Source organism: Antechinus flavipes, chromosome 4, assembly GCF_016432865.1.
Source record: "Antechinus flavipes isolate AdamAnt ecotype Samford, QLD, Australia chromosome 4, AdamAnt_v2, whole genome shotgun sequence".
Taxonomy (NCBI): domain Eukaryota; kingdom Metazoa; phylum Chordata; class Mammalia; order Dasyuromorphia; family Dasyuridae; genus Antechinus; species Antechinus flavipes.
The window spans coordinates 99,732,832-99,758,385 of record NC_067401.1 but is presented as its reverse complement, the minus strand read 5'-3'; the positions used below and the strand labels follow the sequence as shown (position 1 = coordinate 99,758,385).

The 25,554-nt window shown below is 38.9% G+C and overlaps 1 protein-coding gene across 6 annotated transcripts in view; it reads right to left on the bottom strand.

Annotated features, from left to right (window-relative positions):
* SIPA1L2 (signal induced proliferation associated 1 like 2) overlaps window positions 1-25,554 on the bottom strand; it is a 127,900-nt gene that overhangs the window by 19,979 nt on the left and 82,367 nt on the right. For 4 of the 6 annotated variants that reach the window (XM_051993601.1, XM_051993603.1, XM_051993605.1 and 1 more), the window contains exons 9-16: window positions 24,555-24,812; window positions 22,306-22,401; window positions 20,719-20,819; window positions 20,162-20,265; window positions 17,623-18,011; window positions 9,359-9,583; window positions 6,335-6,488; window positions 2,447-2,666 (exon numbers count right to left, since the gene is read on the bottom strand). In XM_051993601.1, coding sequence (XP_051849561.1) covers window positions 2,447-2,666; window positions 6,335-6,488; window positions 9,359-9,583; window positions 17,623-18,011; window positions 20,162-20,265; window positions 20,719-20,819; window positions 22,306-22,401; window positions 24,555-24,812 — 1,547 coding nt within the window. The remainder of the gene's footprint in view (window positions 1-2,446; window positions 2,667-6,334; window positions 6,489-9,358; window positions 9,584-17,622; window positions 18,012-20,161; window positions 20,266-20,718; window positions 20,820-22,305; window positions 22,402-24,554; window positions 24,813-25,554) is intronic. The other 2 variants (XM_051993602.1, XM_051993604.1) reach the window with 1 other exon arrangement.

Below are 25,554 nucleotides of genomic sequence, written 5' to 3'. Positions count from 1 at the left end.
GGGACTGGGAGCTCCTTGCGAGGGGAGGTTGTGTTTTGTGGCCTCTCACTTTTAGCAGAGAGCCCAGCAAATAGGAGGCACTTAATAAATGCTCATCGACTGCCTGACTAGATTGCTTCTCTAGCATGAAACAGTTATTATTAAATTTTTTTTGAACTATCACCCCAAAGCTTCAGGCAAATTATGAAATAAAAGAAGCAGAAACCAGATCCAAGTATATGTAACATTTTATTCTTTATATTAGAAACTGGTCACCAGGAGATAAATTCCTTTTGGCCATGGTAACTCATAAAATTTGGATATTAAAAAGGCCTACAGGTAACACAGGTGATCACAGAGAGAATACCCTCCTGATGAAATTTTTAAAAAATCTTTTGGAAATGCTGAAGTACTGTGATGAACTAAATACAAGATGACATTAACATCCACTTAAAGGCAAATTGCTTTGGAAAATAATAGTATATTTGACCCTCATTCTGTAACCTTGCTTTATTGTGTTCAAGTGTTATTTTCACTTACATACATGAATCTTACAATATTTAGAATACTGTCACTAAATATAATAGATTAGGAGAATTCAAAGGAAGATGGGTATTGTTTTCAATTCATGCTTGGAATTATAAAAATAGCCAGCATTTATCTGGTTGCTTTAAAGTTTCGCAAAGTGCTTTAAATTTTCTCTCACTGGATCAGTACGACAACCTGGGAGGTAGGTGCTATTATTATCTGCATTTTAAAAAAGAGGGAACTGAGGTAAACAAAGTTCAGGGGGGTGACATAGCTAGTAAGTATCTGAGGCTACATCTGAACTTGGCTCGTCCTGATTCCTGCCTCGGTGCTCCATCAGCTATAACACCCCTCTGCTTCACTAAACATAGGTTTATAATTTCATTGAGTCTAAGAGTTTTGGATGCTTTATGAAAACATACTAAGATCCTGAAGATGAATTCTTTCTTTAAAATTTCCACAACTCTGTAATACAGAAATAGCTTTATTTAGGAAAAAGTTAGTAAAACTGATTAGCCAAGAAAATAATTTTGGGGAAAAAAATCAGAAGTTTAATTTTTGGCAACTGGTTCAGCTCTTGAGAATCAAATAACCTTTGAGCATCACAGAACCTTTGAGATAATTTAGTTCAACTCCATTATTTTACAAATGAAGAAATGAAAGACAAGACAGGTGGAAGGTCTAGCTCAGGGTCACCTGAGGGTCACCCAAACTAGGATGCCCATCTTTGTCATGTATTCATTCTCTTGCTACAGTATGTATTTACTTTAGAGAGCAAACAAAGGGATGATTATGAAACCACTTTTCCCTCTTTTCCTAAAAATTTTCATAATACAGTTTTAGATAATTCTTTATAGTTATAAAAGTTGAAGTCTGATACAGAAGTCCAAAGATTCAATTGGGATGATCTTGACTTTTATCCCTCTTAGTTGTAGGTTTTTTGGTTAATTCAGTCAGGAACAGTGAATACATCACCACTTACTTTGTTAAAAATCTCTCTTTTAATCATTTTTTTCCTGTTTTCAAATTAAGTCATGATATTAACTCATATTTCCATAGTGTTTTGAGATTGGCAACAATCTTGTCTGATAGATGCACAAAATCTATTGTTGATATTTTAGAGATGAAGAAGGTATTGGCTTGGAAAGATGAAAGAACTTGTTCATGAAACAATGACTAATAAGTAGGCATTTGGTCGCAGGTCTCTGGACTTCCATCCAGTGCTTTTTTTTGCCCCACTATATTGTCTTTCTTGGGGCACCTAGCTATGTGATGATGAAGTGGATAGAGTGCTGGTCTGACTTAAAATCTCGCTTCAGATACTTATTAGCTGTGTGACTCTGGGTAAGTCACTTAACTCTGCCTCAATTTCACCATTTATAAAATGATCTGGAAAAGAAAGAGGCAAATCACTTCAGTATCTTTGCCAAGAAAACCCCAAACGGGAGCACGACTGAACAACTTCAACAACAAAATTGTCTTTCTATTACAAGACCATAGAGGAGGAAGGGAGAGAATTCATAAATGAAAATTTAAAAAAGAAAAAAAATTTAAAAACAGACAGGATTTTGAGCCAGCAGGCAGGAGAAAACATGTTAGAGACGAAGAGCATGGAAATCAGAGAAGCCTGACACTACCTGTGTGACCGTGGCCAAGGCTTTTACTCTCCTCAGGCCTCAGTTTCCCCACCTGTCAAGTGCGGAAGGGGGTCTAGATTGCTACCAGCTCTAGATCCACCCTCTCATGTTACGGGTAAGGAATCCATGTTGCAGAGAGGAGGAAAGTGATTTTTTGGAAAGGTCCCTCAGCCAGCAGGCAGCCGAGCAGGCTCAGGAGCCAGGTGGGATTAGGTGAAGGTGATTAGGTGAAGATTAGGCTTCTGGGTGCAGCCCAGAAGCCCCGGCGCCTGGTCACACAGTCACCCCCGGACGCCACTTACTTCTCAGGCTCCCCAGGCCCGGGGCCGGGTTGGTCCGAGGTGGGAGCGTGCTGTGGTAGGGAGGGGTGGTGCTGAACAAGATGTCGTTGGGCAAGGCTTGGTCCAGGATGGAACTCCGCGAGCTGCCAAAGGACGATCCCCGGCGATTGCTGCAGATGCTCTCATCCGAGAGCGTGCGGTACAGGGACCTTCTGGGAGACAGGTTCCCATAGAACGAGAACTAGAGGGTCAGGAGAGAGGGGAAAGGGAAAGGGCGTTAGTAAACAAGGAAGGCGTGCAGGGAACGCCGCCAGGGGCCATGGGCTGATGCAGCCCCCTAAAAACTCGCTGTGAGCTCTTCCCCAGGAAGGCTCTGGAGGAAACCCACTGACTCCCCTGGCCAAACACCCTGGTGTTTCAGAGCCGTTATTCCGGCCCAGTGCTTCCTCTCTGACATTCGGCTAAATGTGGCCAGGAATCGATGAGGTGCTCCGCCACTTTGTGAATTCTAAATGCTAAATGACCCCCACAATCTCAGGGCAATGATGGCTTCGGACACAGAGAAGGCTACCCTGTCAGGCAACATTCACTCACATGCACACATAAAGCTGCTGGATTTTAATTTGAAACAACTAGGCTTTTAATACGCAGTGATTTCGGCACCGATCAATTGCATGTGAGGTTCAATCTAATCCACATGACAAGAAAACAAATTTCAAATATCAGAAACTTGAAGGAGCCCAAATAAATCCAAAGAAAACAGAAAAGTCTAGTTGGAAAAAGAATTCCATGAAATTGTTGTAACTGTATTTAGAGAAAAAATCCTTACATAGTGTTTACTAAAATACTTGATTCTGATCACACACACACACACACACACACACACACACACACACACACACACCATCTTAAAACAAAATCAAACAAAACCCCACATTTTCAACATGTTCCGTTACATCCTGAGGCATATCCCGTTGGATAAACAAGTATGATCGGCTGGCTGTCCTTAAACGTTGTTTACATCAAATAAGTATAGAAATGGCCATTTAAGTTGGTGAATGCAGCAGAAGGGCTAAAAATATCCCTATTCTTTGTGTTCCTTCCATTCTGTAGACTCTTCCTAACTGATGAATGCTTACATAAATCATGTACGTGGCCTACAAAGTTAAACATATACTAGGAGAGGAAAATGTGGTTTTAAAGAAGAAATCTCTTGACAAAAAGGATATGCTATCAGAATTTATTTTTGCAATAGCCTGTCTTCATATCTGAACTCATACTGCTATCTTCTGATTTGTAGTATTTGTACAATATACCTTATATAAACACATATATGTCCACACACATACACATATATGTATATATGCATACATTCACATATAGCGTCCCCAGCAGTCTTTGTGCAGTTTAAACCTTTAATGAGCTTATATTAGCAATATACATCAGTTAATACATATATGTTAAGAACAAGAGATTCATTAGGATCAAATTCTTAAGGGATTCCCTTTACACAGACAACTAGTCCATTCTTCAGCACGTTATTATAGGCAGAAGAGAATAAAGGGTTTTTGAGGTAGGATCTAATTTGTGTTATTCCAAGGCTATAATTCAGTTAATTGGAGTACAATTCCATTTTAGAAAAGCCAGAGTTTTTGCCTACTTGTTCTTTTTTTTTTTTTTCTGACTCACTGTCAGTAATAAAGGGAACTATATGAATATTTTCTATTTCAGTAAGAGTTATTATGGCCTAGAAGCCATGCTCTGGCCTTGGTTTCTCTACTTAGCTACATATGTTCTGAGAGAAGACATTTAAATTCTGGGTCTCAGCTTCCTCATCTATTAAATTAAGTTTTAAAATAGGATCCCAGATCAAGAATGAGAAGAGACCTCAGAAGGCTATCTAAACTCAGATTTACAGATAAGAAAACTGAAGCCCAGAAAAGATAAGTGGCCAGAATTACCCAGAAGGTATTAGAAGCAGGTACTGAACCCTAGTTTTCTCCCTCCAATGCCACTGAATGTGCTGACTCCCCTGATTTCTAAGGTCCCCTCTAGCTCTAAAATACTAACAAGCTTCTAATTCAACTGTCATGTATTTAAAGCTGGGAAGAATTTTAGGTTAATCGCTTGCCCAGCCTTCTGCCTTTGGGAAGACAAGATTTGACATTTGACAAAAAGAAAAAGAGAAAGAAAAAAAGAAAAGGGAAAAAAAAAAGACAACTGAGGCCAAAAAAGCTCAAGTGATTTGTCCAATCTCCCCCTCAGCTAGAAAGTAACAGACTTCCATTTTCCTCATCTCTTCTGTCAGGGTAGCGGTCAATCTATTGACATTAGTCTGTTTTTATAATTATTATATTTACTTGTACCTTTCTTCCCACTCCCTCTTTATACCAATCTTTGTTTAGAAACAGATATACTATTTTTTTTACAGCAAAGCCCCCCCTCCTAATCTTTTTGCTTTCATAAAATAATCATTGCTGCCAGCAGAGGCTTCTAAATGGAACATGTTCTCTCTCTGTCAGAGTAAAAAGGAGTGAGAAAGGAAGCTGACCACTTGCTGGGTGGGAGGGGAGAAGGGAAGAAAAACTCATCACCAGCATTTGCTACTTTTCTCTCTTTTCTGCCTCCCTCCTACCTTCTCTAAGCTGAGAGACAGAAGGATGTTGGTTCCCCAGCACGTCCAATTTAGCTGAAAGGAGAGAGGTGAATTGAGGCTACAGCCCCTTCCTACTTCCTTCTAGCTCTGAGACAAAAATTGGCGTAAGCTACACAGCTGAAATATGAAAAGGAAATGCTAAATGTAGACACTGGTGGCCAATTGCTTCAAAATCCTTATCTTTTAAGGTCTTATCACCATCCTGACCATGACCAGTCACTTCTCCCCCCTCCCCTCATCATCATCATCATCACTAACATTTATATTGTACCTAAGACATTCTAGGGCCTGTGATATAAATGTCTCAAAAGTCTTTACAACAATCTGGGAAGCAAGTGCTATTATTATGCTCATTTTACAGAGGAGGAAGTTGATTGAGCCTAGGATGACATAGCCAGTGCCTGAGGGCCCATTTGAACTCAGGTATTCCTGGCTCCGGGCCTGACACTTTGGACAGTGAGCCACATCAAGGCCTTGAACCCAGAGAGATACTAATAAGCAATGATGTAGTGCCTACCTAAACTCCTCAAGCCCATTCCTGATCAGAACAATCACTTTTGCTCATCTTTTATAGGGTCGGTATTTTAAAAACCATAATGGCAACTCACTTTTTAAAAAATATCTGAACTAACACAGGCCTGTATTCTTCTTCTGCAATAATATCCATTTTTCTTTCAGAATTTCAAGCACAATATTCAATAGAATATGGGCAGGCTTGTAGTATGATTTGGGGGGGGGGTTAAAGCCTTCATTATAATTATCACAATTACTGGAGTTCTTCAAACAGGCTTGAGGCCATATTAATCTTATCCTCATGCCATTCAATTTCCATTTAAAGTTTCTGCTCTCAGCAAAGAGATTAAACCTATAAATGAAAAAATATGTATGAACTGTTTCTGACTCCACTCATGTTTTCCTTCCATGTTTATGCTTCAGTATCCCTGTCTGCCCATCTGTTACTGCCTCCTGTTAAATATACTTCATTTAGGGGCAGCTAGATGGTACAGTGGATACAGCACTGGCTCTGGAGCTGGGAGGACCTGAGTTCAAATCCGCCAGGAGACACTTCCCACTTAGTAGCTATGTGGATAAATCTACCACTTTGCAAAACATACAAACAAACAAAACCCCAATATTAAACAAATACAGTCAATTTGTAAGAAACAGTGGGTTCTATCGGGATTTTTTTTAGGGACGACAGTGAACTATATCTGTTCTTTGTAGGGACTGAAAATCCTTTTAAATTGGCTAACCTTTCTTCGGCCCTCCTCCACCAAAGGGCTGCCAGGAAGCATTAACTTCAAAAAGTCTTCTTTGGACAGGACATGTTGGGTTTCAGAAACTGCATCCTCCACCACGGCCTGATGTTGACTTGATGTGGACATGGCTTCCATATCACTATACATTCTGTTTGAATAGATCAGAATAAAAGAGAGAGGATCAGGGAGCCAACCATCAAACTGCCTATGAAATTATAAATTAAAATGCAATAACTAGTGTTCAAAAACACATACACAAATACACATGTGCATTTCTTTATTATTAAGTCCGTTCAGTTTTGCTCCCCCTTCACTCCAAATCCCCAAGTCATTTTATATTTATGAACTAAGTTCAATTGCCAGATAAGATTTTTGAATAATTCAGAAACAAATCAGATTCCCAGAGCACAATATATGGAAACAAGCTGCCGCTTCCTCCAATGAAGCCTGTTTCCTTTTTTCCTAGTTTGGATTTGGAAACAGAGTTTCAATAATTCATTAGATTGATTTTAAAACATAGAGATGAGCCAGTATTTCTAAATCAGTGTGTGTGCTTCTTAAAAACTTGGAGATTAAGGGTAGTCAGACCCCTGGACTCCAGGTCCCAATCCTATCGTGTCCAGAGGAGATGCCCGAGGTTCAAGAGTAACCATTCCTGGCATATGCCAAACACGTTTAATTATCAGCAATTTCATAAAGCTGTCTGGATAAATAAAACATCTGTCTCCCTTAATTATCAGTATATAAAAATGTATTTATGGTCAACAAAAGACTGTCAGACTGAATTACTGTCTCTCAGCTCTCTTCTAGGAGGGAAGCAAAAGTGATCTTTAAAGGGTTTACTTTGAGAACACACTTTGAACAACTGTAGATGTCCAAAGACGTAAACTGGAGTCCAATTACTTCCTGCCAAATGCAGAACAATCAGCGAGTGGAGTAGCCTCGGCAGAGGCAATGGCCTACGCTATTGAACTCTAGGAATTAAGATGTACCGAGGCAGCTAAGTCTCCAGCAAATGAGCTGTTTAGGGCTCTCATCACTGGCACCTCGAAGGCATTTTGGTTCAGAGAGGATGCTGTTACAACAAGCTAAGCAAAAGCTTCCAGAAAAAAATGCTTAAATTGGAAACTTTCACTTACAAACACAAAACTAATAACCATTTCTCTGGGAAAAAAATTCCATCCCTGTTCCTAAAATGGTGTACATTTTCATGCACTTTCAAGTATTTCAAGGACTAACACATGAAAAACAGACAGGCGATAAGGGAAGGAGGGAGGGCTTTGAAAATGATGAAAATCAGTGTAGAAGTACTCATTGGTGAGTTTGTAAGCATGTACAAAAAAGGCCTCCTCAAAAACCTTCTTAAGAAATCCATGAAGGACATTCTAGTATTTTTACAAGGAGGACTGTTGGCAAGTCCAATCTCTGTGATCTAGTCCAGAGCTACAAGCTGGACCTTGCCTCTAACTTTTTCAAAAATAACCTCCATGGGAGGGGGCTGATCTACAAGAATGAGCCTGATCTCTCCTGGCTCGGCAGATAGATAGCTCTACAGTCCTGGAGTCGGAAGCCCTCAGCTCGTGTGCCCTCAGACACAGCTGTATGATCCTGGGCAATTCATTTAAGCACTACTCGCCTCAGTTTCCTTGCCTGTAAAAATAAGAATAATAATAGCACTTACCTCCCATTAGTGTGAGAATAACAACAACATTTATATGGCACTACTACGTGTCAAGCACTATGTTAAGCTCTTTACAATTGTGATCACATTTGATCCACACAACAATCCTAGGATTATCATCCTCGTTTTAGGTTAAACAAAATAACATCTGTGAAATGCTTTGCAAACCTTAAAGTGCTACATAAATGGTTGACTCCATTATTTCTGTGGTTGTTGCCACTGATACTGTGGAAGATGTGCAGTAATTCGAGTCAGTTTGTGGGTCCAACACTTTTTCCATACATTTGTTGTGCCAGTTTCCCTTTAAAGTGCACATGAGGAGCAGCAGTAGCTAAATGATGCTAATGTATCCTTTAATGCTTCCCAAGACCTAAAATCCTCTCAATCTCAGAGAGTTATCAAGGACATTAAGAAATTAAATGACTTATCCAAGCTTGTGTCAGAGATGAAACTTTCTTTCTGGCTTCTCTAACCACTATATCACATTGCCTACAATGATATGAAGTTAAAAATATCTTTTAGTCATGCACTTAGGAGATAGTTTTATAAAATGGAAAACTAATTTTAAAAAGATAACTTTTTTTAAAAAAACAAAGCTCCAAAAACTCTCCAAGGGCATCCTTAATATTCATCAAAGAACACATATGCACTTGAAAGTATTAGCATTTGATGCCATTATGGTGGGCTAATCCAGTAGAAAATGTTAACCCAGAGACTGAAATGAGTACACAATATCTTTTTTAGGTCTGAATCTTCAAAAACCAATTAAAATGGTTTGGTTAGCCTTTTTTTGCATATGCTAAAATATGCAAGAACCTACCACTTCAGAAGTACAAAAATACAATCACAGATATCATGAAAGATTTTATCAAAAGGTCAATCAACATTTTTTTCTTTTATAAATAATTATAAAAAAATCCCATCTTTCAAAGCATAAGAAATAAAAAAGCAATGTTTAAATGATTAAACAAATAAAAACACTTTTTTGTAGTTTAAAGATCGCTTAGTTCTACCACAAATTCAATGTGTGCACTCTCTACCCATGAATTTGCTGATTTCTCAAAGATTTAAACTTAAATAGTATTTTGCTGAAAGTATTTATATTGGAAAAAATTAGTTTTGGTCTTTAGGAAGAAAAAAATTTCTTTCAATTCAATGTTAAAATTGGGAAATGGACATAAGAGTTTTAAGAAAAATATGTAAGTTAAAAATTTTTGCAAAAAATTAGTTAACTTTAAAGAAAGACCTACTCCTTTAGAAAAAAACTCTCATTTTCCTATTTTCTCTTTCCTCATAATTTTGCCCAGAGAAAAAGAAAAAGAAGTTGTTTTACTTACCCCTGACATTCGTTTACTTCAGACTCTTCGGGTGTGGGGCTGCCTTCTGATTTCTTCCAACCAATTACATATTTGCTGACTGCGCCTTGCCTGTGATAGGATTTGGACACTGACCCAGTAACCTGTTGGCCACTATTGTGTGATACTATGTAGACTTTGGAGGTGTCCAAAGATCCGCTATTTTTAGAACAGTGCGCTGAAGGGCTTCCTGAGTGGTGGGAACCACTGTAAAAGGGAAAAAAGAAACAAAAGCAACCTTACAATGCTATCCCTAGAAGCTCTGGGACACTGCCAATCACAGCCACAATTGTTGTGCTTTCCCCTCTCCCAGAGCAAGATGAGGGAAAGGGACAAGAATATGGTGTGATTGCTTACATGGGGAAACTTTTAACTTTCTCACATTTTACACCCAATTCGTAGATACACATGCAGATCAAAAACATTTAAAAAGGGGACCTTGGGGAAACCTACAAGTCAGAGTGGTCCAACCTGGGATCCCACTGCACTCATCAGTAAGACAATGGGGCCATACCACCTACCAGCACTTCAAGGTTAAGAGCTCCTGATATTCTGCGTCCTCCACAACCTCAGGAGCCTTCGAACATAGTGCTCCAAGTTCTTTTTTCTTCATTTTTCTCATGTAACCACTCAAATTACATAAGGATTTAAGATTCTCAAATTCTTTCATGTATAATCTCATTTGATCTACAAAGTGGGAACCATGGCATGGGCATAACCCACAAGAATTACTGCACAGAAATTAATGAATGGAATCCCAAAACAACTTTATGCCATTTTGCAAACACAAAAACACTGCACGTGCTTAAATATTATAGCTTCTAATACAAGAGGTCCTTCGTTCTGGTGTATTTCACATTTATAAAACATGAACTACGGAAAGCTAAGCTTACAATGCAGATAAATGAGAAAGTGATTATTCACAGTACAGCACTATTGCTTTACAAAAGGATTTATAATGGGGTCCTCCTAAACAGCAAGGTCCCCTTGTGCATTGAAAACATGATTTGGTTTAGGAAATCAGAGCTTTTAAGGATTAGACTTATAATATTAGTAGCCCATATTTAGATGGCATTCTTTGGCTTACTAAATTGATTTGCACACTTTTCAGAAGCGTATCTACTGCACCAAACATTCAGTGAGAAACATGCCATCCTCAGCTGTGGTGAGATAAGGAGAGGTGCCCAAGCTTGCTCTGAGGGGTGTCCGTTAAATTTGAGCAATTTGGAGAGAGGTGGGGTACAATCTCCTGGCCCGAGGCAGTACACGAGGGATTGCCTCCAGTGGGATGGGAGGCTCTCAAGAACAAGATTTTGGCAATGAAATTCTCAAAATCAACTACAATTAACAGGAGAGGGTATAAAAAGAAAGTAAAGGGGATGAACAGGGAATCAAGATTTGAAAATGGCAGATACTTTCAAATGAAATAAGATCTAGTAACTAAAGACAAACACAAAAAAGAACCAGTTCTATAAGAAAATTATCAGCGAGACAAAGAGCTAGAATAAGCCAAGGTTTGAAATCACAGTTAAATGCCAAAGAAAGACCTTTTCTTGGCAATTGATGGGGGACAGAGACACAAGGGTGAAAAAAGTGCCTGATTCAGAATGATAATATATTAATAGAAAAAAGTGAAATGATTTAACTTTTATTTTTCCATCTGTTAATGCTGCAGAGGAGAATAATCTTCATACAATAGGAAAGAGAGAAGAGAAGTGTTTAACAGCAATATGAAACACCATATAGACACCTAGCTACTTTCAAGAAATTTAGACACCTGGGGCAAAACAAGATATTGAAAAGAAGCTGGAGAGGAAAATATGAAACTTTTCATTTCATTCTTCTTTTCAGGATCAATTTTAGGCCTATGAATGATATTCAGGTTTCCTTCTGCACCCCTTTTTCCTAGAACACCCCTAAATTTGGAGCACTATCATTTTTGTTCATCAGAAGTATTCTTTCTTAGGACGAGATGTTCTGTCGTCTCCAAAATGCTCAAGAAAGTTGGGAAGGGGATAGTGTATATGTAAAGGAGATGCAGGCAATAGAGAGAAATTGGTTACATAGTAGAAGGGAGGAATGAGTTGTTCCACAGTACTAAGATAACTGATATCAGAAGATAAAATGATTTGACCTTAAACTTTCAGTAACATCCATAGTCAGATTCCAGTCACTGGTCCTTTTGCTTGAAATAAAACAGCCTGTATAAAGAAGTCTCTAAGAGGGGACACAAAATAAGGTCAAATCCCCTTTCCTTCAGCATGCCATAACTGCCCAGTCTAAGGACTGCTATTTATATATGAAAAATATGCAGCTTCTTAAGATTTCTAAAGCTAGTTTGTCTTTTTTTTTAAAAAGGAAGATTTATTACTATCTTAATAATTTGTTTATTTTTTCATTGCACATTCTAGGAGAGTAATTAGTTACTTCCTTTAAGGAAGTAAATATCCAAATATTAGATATAATCAATTATGATTTTATAAAAATAAAAAAAAACACAAAACAAGAAGTTCTGTTTTATCAATTCTGTTTTCTCCAGGGATTTTTTATTTTTCATTCTACCACAAAAAAATTCATTTTCTACTAAAGTCCTGTTTCTGTGTTCCATGGAACTGAGCTTGGATTCTCTATTCTATCCACAAATATTTATACAGTTATGTGATAGACACTGTGGGCTACAAAAATAAAAATTATAGAGTTCTTGCCCTCAGAGAGAATATATTCTATTAAGGAAAACAACTTATAGACATAAATATATTTAAAATATATTCAATGTAAATACATGGGGATTTGTGGAGAGTTGGGGGTACTGGCAGCTGAAGAGAAAAGGAGATGAACCTAGAGGTGAATTTTGAAAGAAAAAAAGGGAAGAAGCTAAACTATGGGCAATCTTGACTATAAAAGATCACTGGCAGAAGAATGTCTATGAAGTGATGAATTTTAGGGGCCATACCAATTAATGATAACTGAGACTCAGAACAAAATTGAGGAAGAATTGAAATCTCTGTCTGCAATAGGGAGTAAACAAATTGAAAAAAATCAGAGGCACTCAAAGTCACCTTCTCCCCCACCCAGTACATAATATACATGCCTTCTTCATGTTTATATGTCTGTGCGAATTGAATACAAAGCACGAGAACACAAATCTGGCACGCAGAATGCATATCTATTTTCTCCTCATCTGGACTCCACAGAATTTTCTCAAAGTTTACAGAATCAAAATAGCTTAAGATAGATCCCATGTGTTTGAATAATTTAAGCATATTTTTTTCCCTTTTCTACTGGGTTAAATCAAAACAAGCTATCTTATGCTATAGTCTTTTTTCATGTGTCTGTCCAGGAAGGAAGAAAAGGTACAGAAAATTGCATGCTAGAATTTCATGACTGAATCCCATATTAAGATGCAGAGATGTTTCTAGTTGATACTAGCTGGAGTGAGCTTCCTTGAAGCTCCGAATCTAGGTGATGGTGAAAGCAAAAGCCTCCAGTATCGAGTTGGAAATGGAGTTCAAAGTCATCATCAACTGTGAATTATGAGTAAAAGGAAGCCAAATTGCAAAAAGATTCAACTCTTACAACGCAGTTCACTATCTACAACAGATGTGCACATATGCAATTTTAAAGAGAGGGAAGGAAAACAAAACCAATCAGAAATTCAATCTAGCACATGTATTTGCTTGCCAGCAGTATGACCCATGCTAATTTAAATAAGAGTTAAGGTATGCAAAAAAGCTGCTTCACTTGTGCATAAATATCTAGTCTCTCACTAAAAGATGCTTTTATATAGAGGCATGTGCACCTTGCAAGCAAAGATGACCACCCAAACAATATTTGATGGCAATATAAAATCCTATTTATCATGCCAACTAGATTAGTCTAATAAGGTATTATAAAAGGTGTTTTCCCAACTGCTATGCTCTGCATAAAACATTAATATGGGAATAGGAAGCCAAAGTACTGTAGATATTAGGTATTCAACTGTCCATGAAATCAGGTAGGGAGAATTTAGATAAATGACACCAGGGTAACCTTAACATCTGATTTTAACCACTCGTTATTAGCATTCCCAAAAATCAAAAAAAAGAACAGCAAAAATTTGCCTCAGTTTCCTCATCTGCAAAAATGAGCTGAAGAAGGAAAGGGCAAACTACTTCTGTACTTTTGACAGAAAAGCCCCAAAAGGGTCATGAAGAGTCAGACACAACTAAGAAATGACTTAACAATAAAAACAACACAAAACATTCTAGTGCTAATAACAAGACACAGAACTATCTAAACTGAGTGCCTCTACAATTCTCCTAATTCCTCAAGTGGAAGAGATAATTAAGAAAATGATTAAATCATATATAGCAGACATAGGGGAAGTTTTGCTTTTTAAAGCAGTAAAAGGAGACCAATAACTTACACACTGAGAAATGCTCCAAGAATTAGGAGCGTATTTAGTATTTGAGAAAGTTGTCTACACTGGATGCTATAATTTTCTTTCCTATCACTGTCCTCTAAACCCTCAACAATCTGGCTTCTGACCTCATCATTCATCTGAAATCACCTTCTCCAAAATTACCAGTGATACCTTCTTACCACATCTGTTGGTCTGTTCAATGTGGCTTCTGATGCTGATGGTCACCCTTCTCCTGGATGTTCTTTTCTCTTTGGATTTTCATGACACTGTTACACTTTCTTACTGTTTTCCTTTGCTGATTCTCCTAATGTCTTTTTTTGTTAATCTTTATTTGTATTTTGCTCACTAAATCTAGGAGTCCTTTGAGGATGTGATCCTCTTCTCTTCTCCCTCTTTCATATTTCACTTGATAATATCATTAGGTTTCACAGATATAATTATAATCTTTATGCCTATGATTTCCAGATCTATATAACTATCACTAGCTTCATGGACTGTGCTACATATTACCAAATGTCTCTTGGGAGTCTCAATCCCATAGTTCAATAGACAGCTCAAGATCAACACTTCCCCAGAAGAATTCAACTTTCTCTCTTAACTCTCCTTAACTCCTATTACAGTCAATGGCTCCATTTCCCCAATCACACGGGCTTACAATTTGGTGCCATCTTTGATTCCTTATTCTCACCCCCGAAATCTGATCCACTGCTAAGTCTTCTCCCATGTACCTGCACAAGATTTCACAAATCTCCTTCAGACCTTCATCATTTCTCATTTGGACCATCACAGTAACCTTCTAATGATTCTCTCTGCCTCAAGTCCCACCCCACTCCAATGCTCTGCTCAACAGCTAAGGGAATTTTTCTGGTGGTGTCCCTTCCCCTTCAGTAAGATTCAGTTCCTAATATCTCAAGGATGAAATATACAGTCCATTAGCTCTGAGAGCTCCTCATAACCCAGCCCATTTCTCACCTTTCCAGTCTTACACTTTTCCACTCCTTCCTAGTATTCTATAAGCAAAGCTCGCTTCCAGGTCTGTTGAATATGACCCTCCATCTCTGGTCCCTGTGCTTTTGCTTTTCTCAGTTATTTCCATGGTGACTATGGACAGAAGGCACTTACAGTGATGACTTATCAAAAAAATTATACACAAGAAGCACATTTAACATACATGATAGTCATGAAACGCCTTTTAGCATCTTACTCCCTGCCCTGGAAAGGGAAGTTCTGTTCATTTTTATGTCAAACATGGGAATGTAGCTGCCAGTCACTTAAATATTTTACTCCAACAGTTGGTATGTTTTCTCCATGCTAGAAGTTTAGATCCTTGTTCACTATATGTTCACTAAATGCTGGGAAGCATTGGGGAAGAGCACTGATCTGCTGGTAGAAGTCTTATGTTCTTGTTCCCACTCTTTCACCAATTTGCTGTGTGGCTTTGGGTAAATACCTCACCTTCTATGACTCTTCTGACCTGAACCATTTAATGACTAAACTAAGGACCTAAACTATTTAACAGTCTGTCTTCATGGCCAGTTGGAGGCAGAGAAGACTCCCCATCTATAGGGCTGGCAGAAGAGGTGGTCACCTGCAGGGTGTGATCTGAACACAACGGTCTGTCTACCTTGTAATATTAATCCTATGGCTCTATTCAGAATTTCTACCATAAGAACCAATATGCTGTTAAAAGCTTTGCGTTTCCCAAAAGTTCCTATTCAGATGCATTTAAGGTACCAAAGAATGAGCAATATATAATGTGACTAATTCACCAGCAACTATTAACACAGTATTTTTTTTTAGATCAACCAACTGTCCTTAAAATCAGAAAGATTTGAGGAAAGATACCAGATACATTTTAAATTTGAGTTAAGAAAGGAAAATCAAGGATGTATGGAACTGGTAGGGAGAAATATGGGCTACAGCCCAGGAGAATGATATGGTAGAGAGAGTTACCAAAGCTAACTTTGTTTACTTCAAGATTTCCCCCTAGGGCTAGCCCTTCACATGAATTTTCTTGATTTAGTTTTTAAATTAAACTGAGAAAAGGGATTAAAATCCCAATTTTAAGTTATTATCAAGATTCTCTGATTTTTGTTGTTTGTAGCATGCATGAAGTCTGACTCAAAACCACTAATGATCATATGTTACATATTTCTAATGAGAACACATCTTTTAAATTTAGTTTCAACCTTGACTAACAATGTCAAATAACGATCTATTAATTCACATCTCCTTTCTATTAGAAAACAAAGAGCTTTAGTCTAACTCTTCCCATTAAGTCTGTGTTACAGAATACAATTAGAGAAACACAGCCTCATGTCTTGTGCACATACCTCTCTATGCCCCCACTAACTCATTTCTAATATTCCATCATAACTCCCAATTTAAAGGGGAAGAGAAGGAAGTTCATGAAGAAACATGCTTTACCTTAACAGCTCCTTTTTTAGCAACTTATGGACACTGCGTTGAAGTAAGGGAAGTATAAATCTATCCCCTCTTCTAAGGAGGCCCTTCTTCATCCTTTTTAATTCTTGTGCTTTCTCTCTTTTAATCATTTCCTATTTTTCATGTATACTGCTTGGTTTGTAAATTTGTTTAAATGTCAGCTTCCTCATTAAATTATAAGTTCCTTTAGGGCAGAAACTGTCTTTTGTCTCTTTTTATATCCCTAACATGTAGCACAGTGCTTGGCACACAGTTGGCACTTAATAAATGCTTACCAATTGATTTTGATCTATCAATCAATCAATATATCTAACTATATGTGGGTATGTCTGCATGTATGTAAAATGAGCACATGCATATATATGCACACAAACATCTGTACTTGAGTATACATAGACACAAATACATGCATGCACCTATGTGCATCTCTGGTTTCTGTCATGATTCAAGTAAAAGAAAATCGCACAGATAACTTAATTTATATGGATTTTTGAAATTAATTTACTTATCAACATTCAATTGGAAGCAAAATGTATCTCTCTGCAAAAGGGCCAAAATATCCCTATTCACTTTATTTCCACAGTCCCCTTCTCTCATCCAAAGAGATGAATTCATATGCATTTTATCATATATAATATTTATGTCATATAATCTATATACCATATAATAGTCTTTCACCAAGATTGTACTGGCTGTCTGCTGTGGGCCAAGTAGCACACTAAGCATAAGGCAAACTGTATCCTTGCTTTCAGGGGGTTCCCAGGCTAAGGGAGGGGCAACGTGCAAATCTCCAAGTACAAAGATTATGTCATCGAATACATGAAGGTAACCGGAAAGGGAAAAGGTGCTCGGAGAAGCAGGAAAGGCCTTGTGGGGAGGGGATCCTCCTGCAGGGAATGGGGAACTCTATGGAGGCCGCTTGTGAAGCTGTGGGGGAACCCATGGCACCCTCACAAAAGGAGGGGTGTCCCTCCGCCCTCCCAAACTGCTCAGCACAGCCCATAACCGCGAGCTCCACGTGTTCCACCAATGAGCCAACGCACAGAATGGCAGTGGAAAGCCCACCCCAATCTTCTGCCCAGTGTCTCCCAATTCCACGGCATTTCCTTCCTGCCCCCCAGGAAGGCTTCTGGGGGAGTCAGCGGAGCCACGCCTTCCTGAGCTCCCGCCTCGGACACTGGCTGGGTGACTCTGGGCCCGTCACCGAACCCCATTCTCTCAGTTTCCTCATCCGCGTGACGCACTGGAGAAGGAAAGGGCGGGATCTCTGCCAAGAAAGAGGGTCCCAACTGCCAGAACTCCCAGAGCCAGCAGCGCATGTCTGCGGTTCCGAGCCCGATCCCGGGCCGATCAGCCCAACCGGGCCGTGGGTCACGCGGCGGGCCCCCCGGTGCCGTACCTGGAATGGGAGGAGATCTCGCTCAGGTCCCCCAGGCTGCCTTCCGCAGTGTTGCTGACAGAGATGGCCGAGGGGTAGCTGTGGACCGCGTAGAGCTTGGGCTGCTCCTCCTCGGGGCCGGGCCCCTCCGCGGCGTCGGCCCACTGCTCCGCCCGACTGTGCATCATGGACCTGCTGCCCGTCAGGTGCAGGGGGCCCATCATCGAGGTGGACATGCAGGGGGTGGTGTCGATGCCGCTGTCCGTGGAGGCCCCTTTAATGTAGGTCAGGCCCAGCAATTCGGGGTCCATGAGGTCTCCGGAGCCAAAGTGCTTGTCGTCACTGTTGCTGGATGTATTACTGGAGAGGGTGTTACTGCTGGAGTGACTGGAACAGTTTTTGTCTCCAATCTTGAAGAGGAAAAACAGTGGTTTTTTTTAAAACAGATTTTTACCTCATTCATCTATAAAGCCTATCAGTCTCACATATCTCTCTCCTAACAACCAAACCCTCTTATTACCCCCAACAGGAGACAGACGCATGATTTAAAAGCCCCAACAGTAACGGCAACAATCCTGGGCAGAGCGCATCGGATACCAAGCCGCCAGTCAGCTGATGAGCCTTTTATGAAGCACTACCCGAATGGAGAGGACTGAATGTTTCCACGGCACTATTTGCCACGGTTCCTCGGGAGACACTAGGGTCTCAGAAACTGGAGAAGACCCAGATTCGAATCTCTCCTCACCCGAGTACTGAGTGACAGCAGGCAAGTCCCTTAATTTCTCTAAACTTGTTTTCCCGTCTGTAAAATGAGGCTGTGTCCAGAACTAGGCTAAATAAATGGTGAGTGTTACAGTACAGGAAATACAGGCAGCGAAAACAGAAATAGGAAAGCAGTAAAACAAGTTTATTTTAGAGGCTGTTTTGGGGGAAGAACAAACCCTTTCAAAACCTGTTCCTCCCCTTTTCTTTCCCTTAGTTTGGCATGACTTCTACTGGCAGAAAACAATCATCCGAGCACGAAGCAGACATGTTGTCACTCTCCAAATAGCCATAAAATCAGCAAAATATAAAAGTTAGGGACAATACGCAGGCAAGGGAAGTAGGAGGGTGATTTACAGAAGGGACAAGGATGTTTTCATGGGAAAGTACTCCAATGATTTATATGGTGAAGATGGCAGTAGGAGCACTAGGCACTATCATTTTACTGATGGGAAAAGGAAAACATTCTGTCGTCTCCATTCTGGCAATATTCATACATCTATGGCCTCCGTCTCCAAGGCCAAGTTAACATATCAGGAGCCAATTAGCAAATGACAACCCCAACTGGACAAAGGTCCTGTCCCTAATCTATTTTAAAGTGACTCCTTTTTAATTTCTGCTAGATTCTTTAAAAAAAAAAAATACATTCCCCCCATTACATGTAAAAGCAAGTTTTAACATTTGTTTTTAAAAATTTTTTTTAAGTTCCAAATTCTCTCCTTCCCTTTCTCCCCTCCCTAAGCTTTCCCCCTGAGGACACAAGCAATTTGTTATAGACTGTACATGTTCCTGTGAGATCCTTAAGTAAGTCTCACTGATCTTTTTAGCAGATGTCTATATTCCTAGCACTTTCCCAATGCTTAAATTACAGGTAGGGCTTTATAGATTTAGGGTCTGTAAAAAACTGAACTGAATAGAATAAGATTTTATCTTCCATTCTAGTAGTCACGTGAAGACATGTGGAATGTGGTTGGCTAGTAAACATCTACATTATTCTTAACAATTATAAAGATGGTAAAGTGTAAACTTCCACATTTTTCATTAATGAAATTTGCAGCATAATATGTGAGAGACTAAAAAGTCGTGAAGAGTTGGGCTCAAAACTTTCCTGAGATAGGTTAGTATCTGGTAAAGTCACTTAGTGCCATATGTCTCAGGCAACTCCCTGGCACTTACCTACTAAATTTTAATCTGTCTGTGGAGAGTAAGTTTATTCATCCTGATGTAATCACAAATGTATTGTACAGTCATTCATGCAATACTTTTATTTATGAATTTGTTTCTGGAAATACATGGTAATAACCACGAATATAGGGATTCTAATTTATTTTTAATTGGAAGCACAGTTCCATTAAGGTAGAATACATACGTGTATTTAACCTTCATTTCAAAAATGTTCTTGTCATGAACTTATTTTAAATATAGATTATTTGATCCCAAGTTGCATTAATGAACTTTCAATTATGTATTTTGGACATTTATTTTCCTAGCTAAAAAGTGTTTGGATTAAAGGGGGGAAGGGTTGGAAAGAATAATATGATCCAGTAATAGGAACCAGAAAGTGGGAGTTCTATTTTTAGCTCTGTCCCTAATTTTTTGTGACGTTGGGCATGTCATTGGTAGCTTTTTCCTCTGTAAAACAGAATAAAACAGTCTGTTTCTGGTTTTCCTCATCTCCAAGGCAACCCATGAAGATGAAGAGTGATCCTTAAAGAATGTGGTTTGAAGTCTCTCTATAAAAAATACATCTTCGTCTCTGACATGGATTAGTAACTAATCTTCAAATAAAAAAACTTACGTGAGAAAGCTTATTCGGGGAGTCTTTGCAACTTCCTTCTTTCTGTAGGGCTCGCTCTTTATAGGAACTCAAGACTTTGGAAGGTGGTCCGTGCCACTTGGTTTCTGCCACAAATGGAGAGAAGATTTGAGTTCCCAATCTGTAAGGTTAGGAAAATTCTCAAGGGAAAGAAAGATACCTGCAGAACAAATGATCAGGCGGGAATACAGAGGAATGGGGCTCCAGGACTTCCTGGCCTTCCCAAAATGCACACTCTCAGGTAAGATTTACTGTTATTGAAGTCATCTCCCCCCGCCCCTGCCCCCCTAGCCATTACTACTATCCTCGCTCCCTGACTTGAGAGAGCTTTCTGGAGGGCAGAATTCTCCTTCCGCTCTATACACCTCTGGGTGCCTTCCTCCTGGTTGTTGGCAGGGAAAGGCTTGATATACCTACAGAAAAGAGCTCAGAAACGGGAAGGCTAGCGGCTGTTGGAAAATGCTTGGTTAACATCTACGGGATGAATGGACGAGCAAGCATTGGGAGTCCTTAATGAACCCTGCGGTGTATATAATTACCAGAAAGTCTCGTTCCTTCCATAATTTCTTCTCGCTCCCTGGCTCCTTCACACTCCAGTGGACCGGAACTCTGGTGTTCATGAAGCAGAGGAGACTGGCACCTAAATAGAAATAGGGAAATTAAGGTTCTTGTTTGCAAACCAACCCAACCCATAATCACGACCATTCTTTATGTCTCAAATTTCCAAAACAGAAATAAAAAGGGAACTTTACTTAGAAGCCATTTCCTCATTAAAAAAAAAAAAAAAAAAAAAGTAGATACCTTTCAACTCAAGTCTAGCACTAAAGGCAAGTGCCTTGAAGTCTGCAGAACTTTAGTGAATGCACCAAATGGTCAGTCAGTAAGACCACATGGGAGTCATAAAAGGTTAAATAACCAGAATCATAAGAACGGAGCCATCTACTGTGCAGTCTCTGTTTGGCTCTTTGTAGCTGCCTTTAGAAATTAAACATTTTTAAAGGCAGGTCTATATATCTGACTGGTTTTGGGGCAGTAGAGAAGTGGGTCCAACTAAGAAAACCCTACGCCAATTTTTTTTAAATTCAGAATTGCAAATGGCTATAAATTTTTTTTGTCAAATTTTGTCAAATGAGCTGTTTGTAAATTATTACTTTAAAATATTATCTATTTATACAAATAATTTGAATACCCACACAAAGTAAAATAAACACATCCTTAAAACAATTCTACATGCAAAAGAAAGAAGCAAAAGGAAGGAATGGGTGTAAGGTTTTCTTTTGTACATATTAATATAGTAACATAAAATCTTTCCTCATGCTAATATTTGACTTGGTTATTCTCTAAATCATTCCTTTAAAATGGCATTCTATTGCAAAGCAACAAGCCACAGTTACTAGAAGCAATTACTATCCGCAGAAAAATCTGACTAGACGAGCATTTTTTCCATTTTCTTCCTATGAAATTTATTAATGTTTTCTCTGTTATTAGCATCAATCAATTCAGCTGTCACTATGCTCAGAATGAACCATATGACTTTGCTCCAGTCTGCTCCTAGACACTATGCATATACAACCAGGGATATTTTATAGTGAAACGTGTCAAGGCAACAATATTCTGCTGCTTGGATAACATGTCAAATGCTAAGGGGCTATCGCACACCAAGGTTATGAATTAAAAAATGTTTTTTTGGTTAAATTTTCTCAAATGGCTCTCTGCAAAATATTTTACAAGCTTCTAAAGAGCTACTTAAATGCTTGCTACTATAATTAATAAAATATTACTTTAAAATGTTCATCTATTTATACAATTATTATTTACTATTTATATATACTTAAACTTTGGGCAATAACTTAAAGAGGAAAAAAATCTGCTTTAATGAAGGTTGGGTGTTTAGGCTTCTTCAGCATTTAAAGGAACATTACCAAAGAGTAGTTTCTCGTTTCCCTAAAGGCTTAATTTTCAATTTTATGTTTTCTTTTACAGAAATTAAAAAATTGACAATAACAACAACAAAAAAAACAAACTAAGAAGATTCTGAATATACCTACAGCTGTGAAATAATGTGATTTTTTTAAAAGCCTCTATAGAAAATAGAAGACTATAATGCAACAGAAAATCATCAATACCCGTCATATCCCACTTGCTGTCTCCAGTGGCTACTCCCGCTGGGTCCTGGGTCACTGGAAGATGACTGGTTGCTTGGTGAACTTCTGTAATGTTGACTAGAATCATTAACAATGCACTAAGGTATTTGTAGAGTTTCAACATCTTGACCTGGCTTGTTTTGTTTTATATATAAATTCTTTTTTTATAATTACAAAGAAAAGAAACATGTTGAGATTAAAAAAAAAGAAACTACCCCAAACCATTCAGAACAGGATAATTAAGCCATAAGCAATTAAGAGTTGATTATAATGAGATATGTCAGTTGCTTTATGGTTGGGAATGTTACAGTGAAAAGAAATATGTGTAGAAACAAAACCACACTTAATCACCTACAGAACTCAGTATACAGATTCATGTAGAAAGTAGAATATAGGAAAATAGGAACAGAGGAAAAGAAAAGATTGTAGAATTAGAATAAGAACAGTCCCAATAGATTTTTTCATTACACTTTATGCCATTCTGGTGAGCTCTATTCATTTTCAAATGATCATCACTGTTCATTGTAATCGTGTTTCTCTGAGAGTACAATTTGCCCATGAAATACAGAAATGAATTAATGTTGGGGGCAAGCACAAAAAATAGCTATTGAATTCTTTTGCTATGAGATCTAGTTTAGATATTATTTTATTTAATATTTTTTTACTAGTATACCATCTTAACATAGAAAATTCTTTGAGGAATTTTTTCTTCATTTAAGCTTCCATAAAGGATTTTATTTTGTATATGCACATCAATTTGTTATGATGGATCCCTATCCTATATTGTCTACTTGTATCTTTACTGGTGTGGAAGTCACTAAATTCAGTGTGTCTTTAATTGAACCAGATTAAATGCTCTTCCTTGGGCAGAGAGTGGAATGTGAGTCTCTTGAAATTTAATAAATAAAGAAAGGAAAAAGAAAAGTAAGAGAACATTTGGCAAATCAAGATGTATAAGGCTCTCTTATCAATTACCACATTTCATATACAGCCTGTCAACATTGTTTGGAGAAACAGTATACTTTAATGAGAAGAGGCACAGGGAAGAAACACTTTCCAAGCTTCAAGCATAATAAACATTAAGAAAGAAAAAGAGTCAGAAAGAACTGACTGAGTCTGAATGCAGATTGAAGCATACTTTTAAACTTTATTTTTCTTGGTTTTTTTTTTTTGGGGGGGGATCCCTGTGTTTTCTTTCATAATATGACTAACATGGAAATGTTTTGCATGATTGCAAATCATGCTATATCATGCTTGCCTTCTCACTGAGGGGGGTGAGAAGGGAGGGAGGAAGAAAAATTTAGAACTCAAAATTTTAATAAGCAAAATGTTAAAAATTTGTTTTTATATTTAATTGGAAAAACTAAATATGTGTGTGTGTGGGGGGAATAAGTGTTGATCAGATTCTTTACAAATAAATTAACTCTTATTTTGCCATCTAGAGAAGTTCCTGCAAATAAGTTTTTATCCAAATGAATTAACACGGTACATAGATACATATTTATTCTTCTACCATGGTGTGATACACACACACAGATGGAGAAATGTATGCGTGTTTTATGTGTACCCATGTGCATATGTGTATACATATTTGTATCTACCTATATAATAAAAATTAAAAAGTTACACAAGTTAAAAATTCTAAACTCTAAAAAAAGCCTTTTTAAAAAGTTACAGGTTTTACATGCCTTCCCCTCTCATCGACAGAAATCCATTTCAAATAAGAATTTTTAACAAGACTTTACTATGCTTGACCTTTAAGGGAGGAAAGGAGAGCAGAAGGACTCTAATGGTCACAGAACTTCTGGCAGTGGTGCCCTATGTTCTGATAATGGCATTTAGGCACGAATTGTGCAGAAGATGGACTTGTCTTATTTACGCTCATGACTTGTGCACACAGACCCAGTCACAGTTCCCAGGGCACCTTACCCAGGATGCTTGGAGCACAGACTACCTCGCAGCTTCACAGTGGGGGAAGGGGAGGCGCCGTTGGCTCTGGGGGGGACTCCGGGCCTCTCCCACAGAACCACTACAATCAGAGAGGGATGACCCGCTCCCTGGTTGGCTGCTCCCGGCCTTCTGCCCAAGCTACCTGCAACCTCAGCCCAACAGTCTGGACAGGGCTGGACAGAGACAAGGAAAGTCCCACCCTAAGAAGGCCAATAATAAAAGCCTATAAGGAGCGCACAGGAAAAAGGAAAGGGGAGGAATTTAAGGACGAAGGATTTTACCTTGTGCCATCCGGTAATTTTCGGTCAAAGGACGTGCTCCGAGGAATGGCCGTCTGCGCCTGCTGGAGAAGCTGCTGGCAGGGCAGCCGGTCGGCCGTGCCCAGGATCGGGGAGGCCCTGGACAGAGGCTGCCCGGCAGGAGTAGGGACCCGGTGCCAAGTCGTGTTCCTCCTGAAAGGGGTTTTGTACTCGCAGGGGGTGCCCTCACTGTCGAGCTTATATTCCACCATCGGGATCCGGCAGAGCTCCGAACAACCCCTGCAGGACCGAGAAGGGACACCGAGTCACGCAGCCTGGCCACGGCCCCCGGACTGAAACGTGCTCATGCTCTGCCAGAGGGGAAACACCCCACGATGGCACAGCGCAGGGGGTCCTCCCAAACCTCACCCGAGCGCAACGGGGAGCCTCCAAATTCCCTATTTGTGTTCCAGTTTCTATTATCTATGCTTAGGGATGTGACAGGGATGATTCCTCAACCAAGTAAAAATCATCCAACCATTGATAATACAAAATCATTACCACTTGGTTTAGTGCAGAGAGACATATGCATCCTCACCCGCTGCTCTTTTACTAACCACTTGCTAGAATAATAATAAAAACAACAACAACAACAATAATAATAAACATTTATATAGCACCTTCTATGTGCTGAGTATTTTCTCATTTAATCCTCACAATAACCCTGGGAAGTAGGGAGTAGTGCCATTTTACAGATGAAGAAATTGAGGCAGCAAGAGGGTGATTTGTCCAGGTCCATCCAGCCATCAGGTGTCCAAGACTAGATTTGAACTCAGGTCTTCCCAGTTGGACTAGACTCTGTGGAGCTCCAAGAGATTAAAGACTATGCTATGTAAACTAGTTATCACCACCACCATCCTTTCTCTGTGTATAACAGGCACTTAATTATTTTTAGTTGTTAAAGAATAAGTGACTTAGTCATTCTTTGACTTCACAAAAAATTACATTAAATAAAATGAAGCATCTGCCAACAAAATTTGGA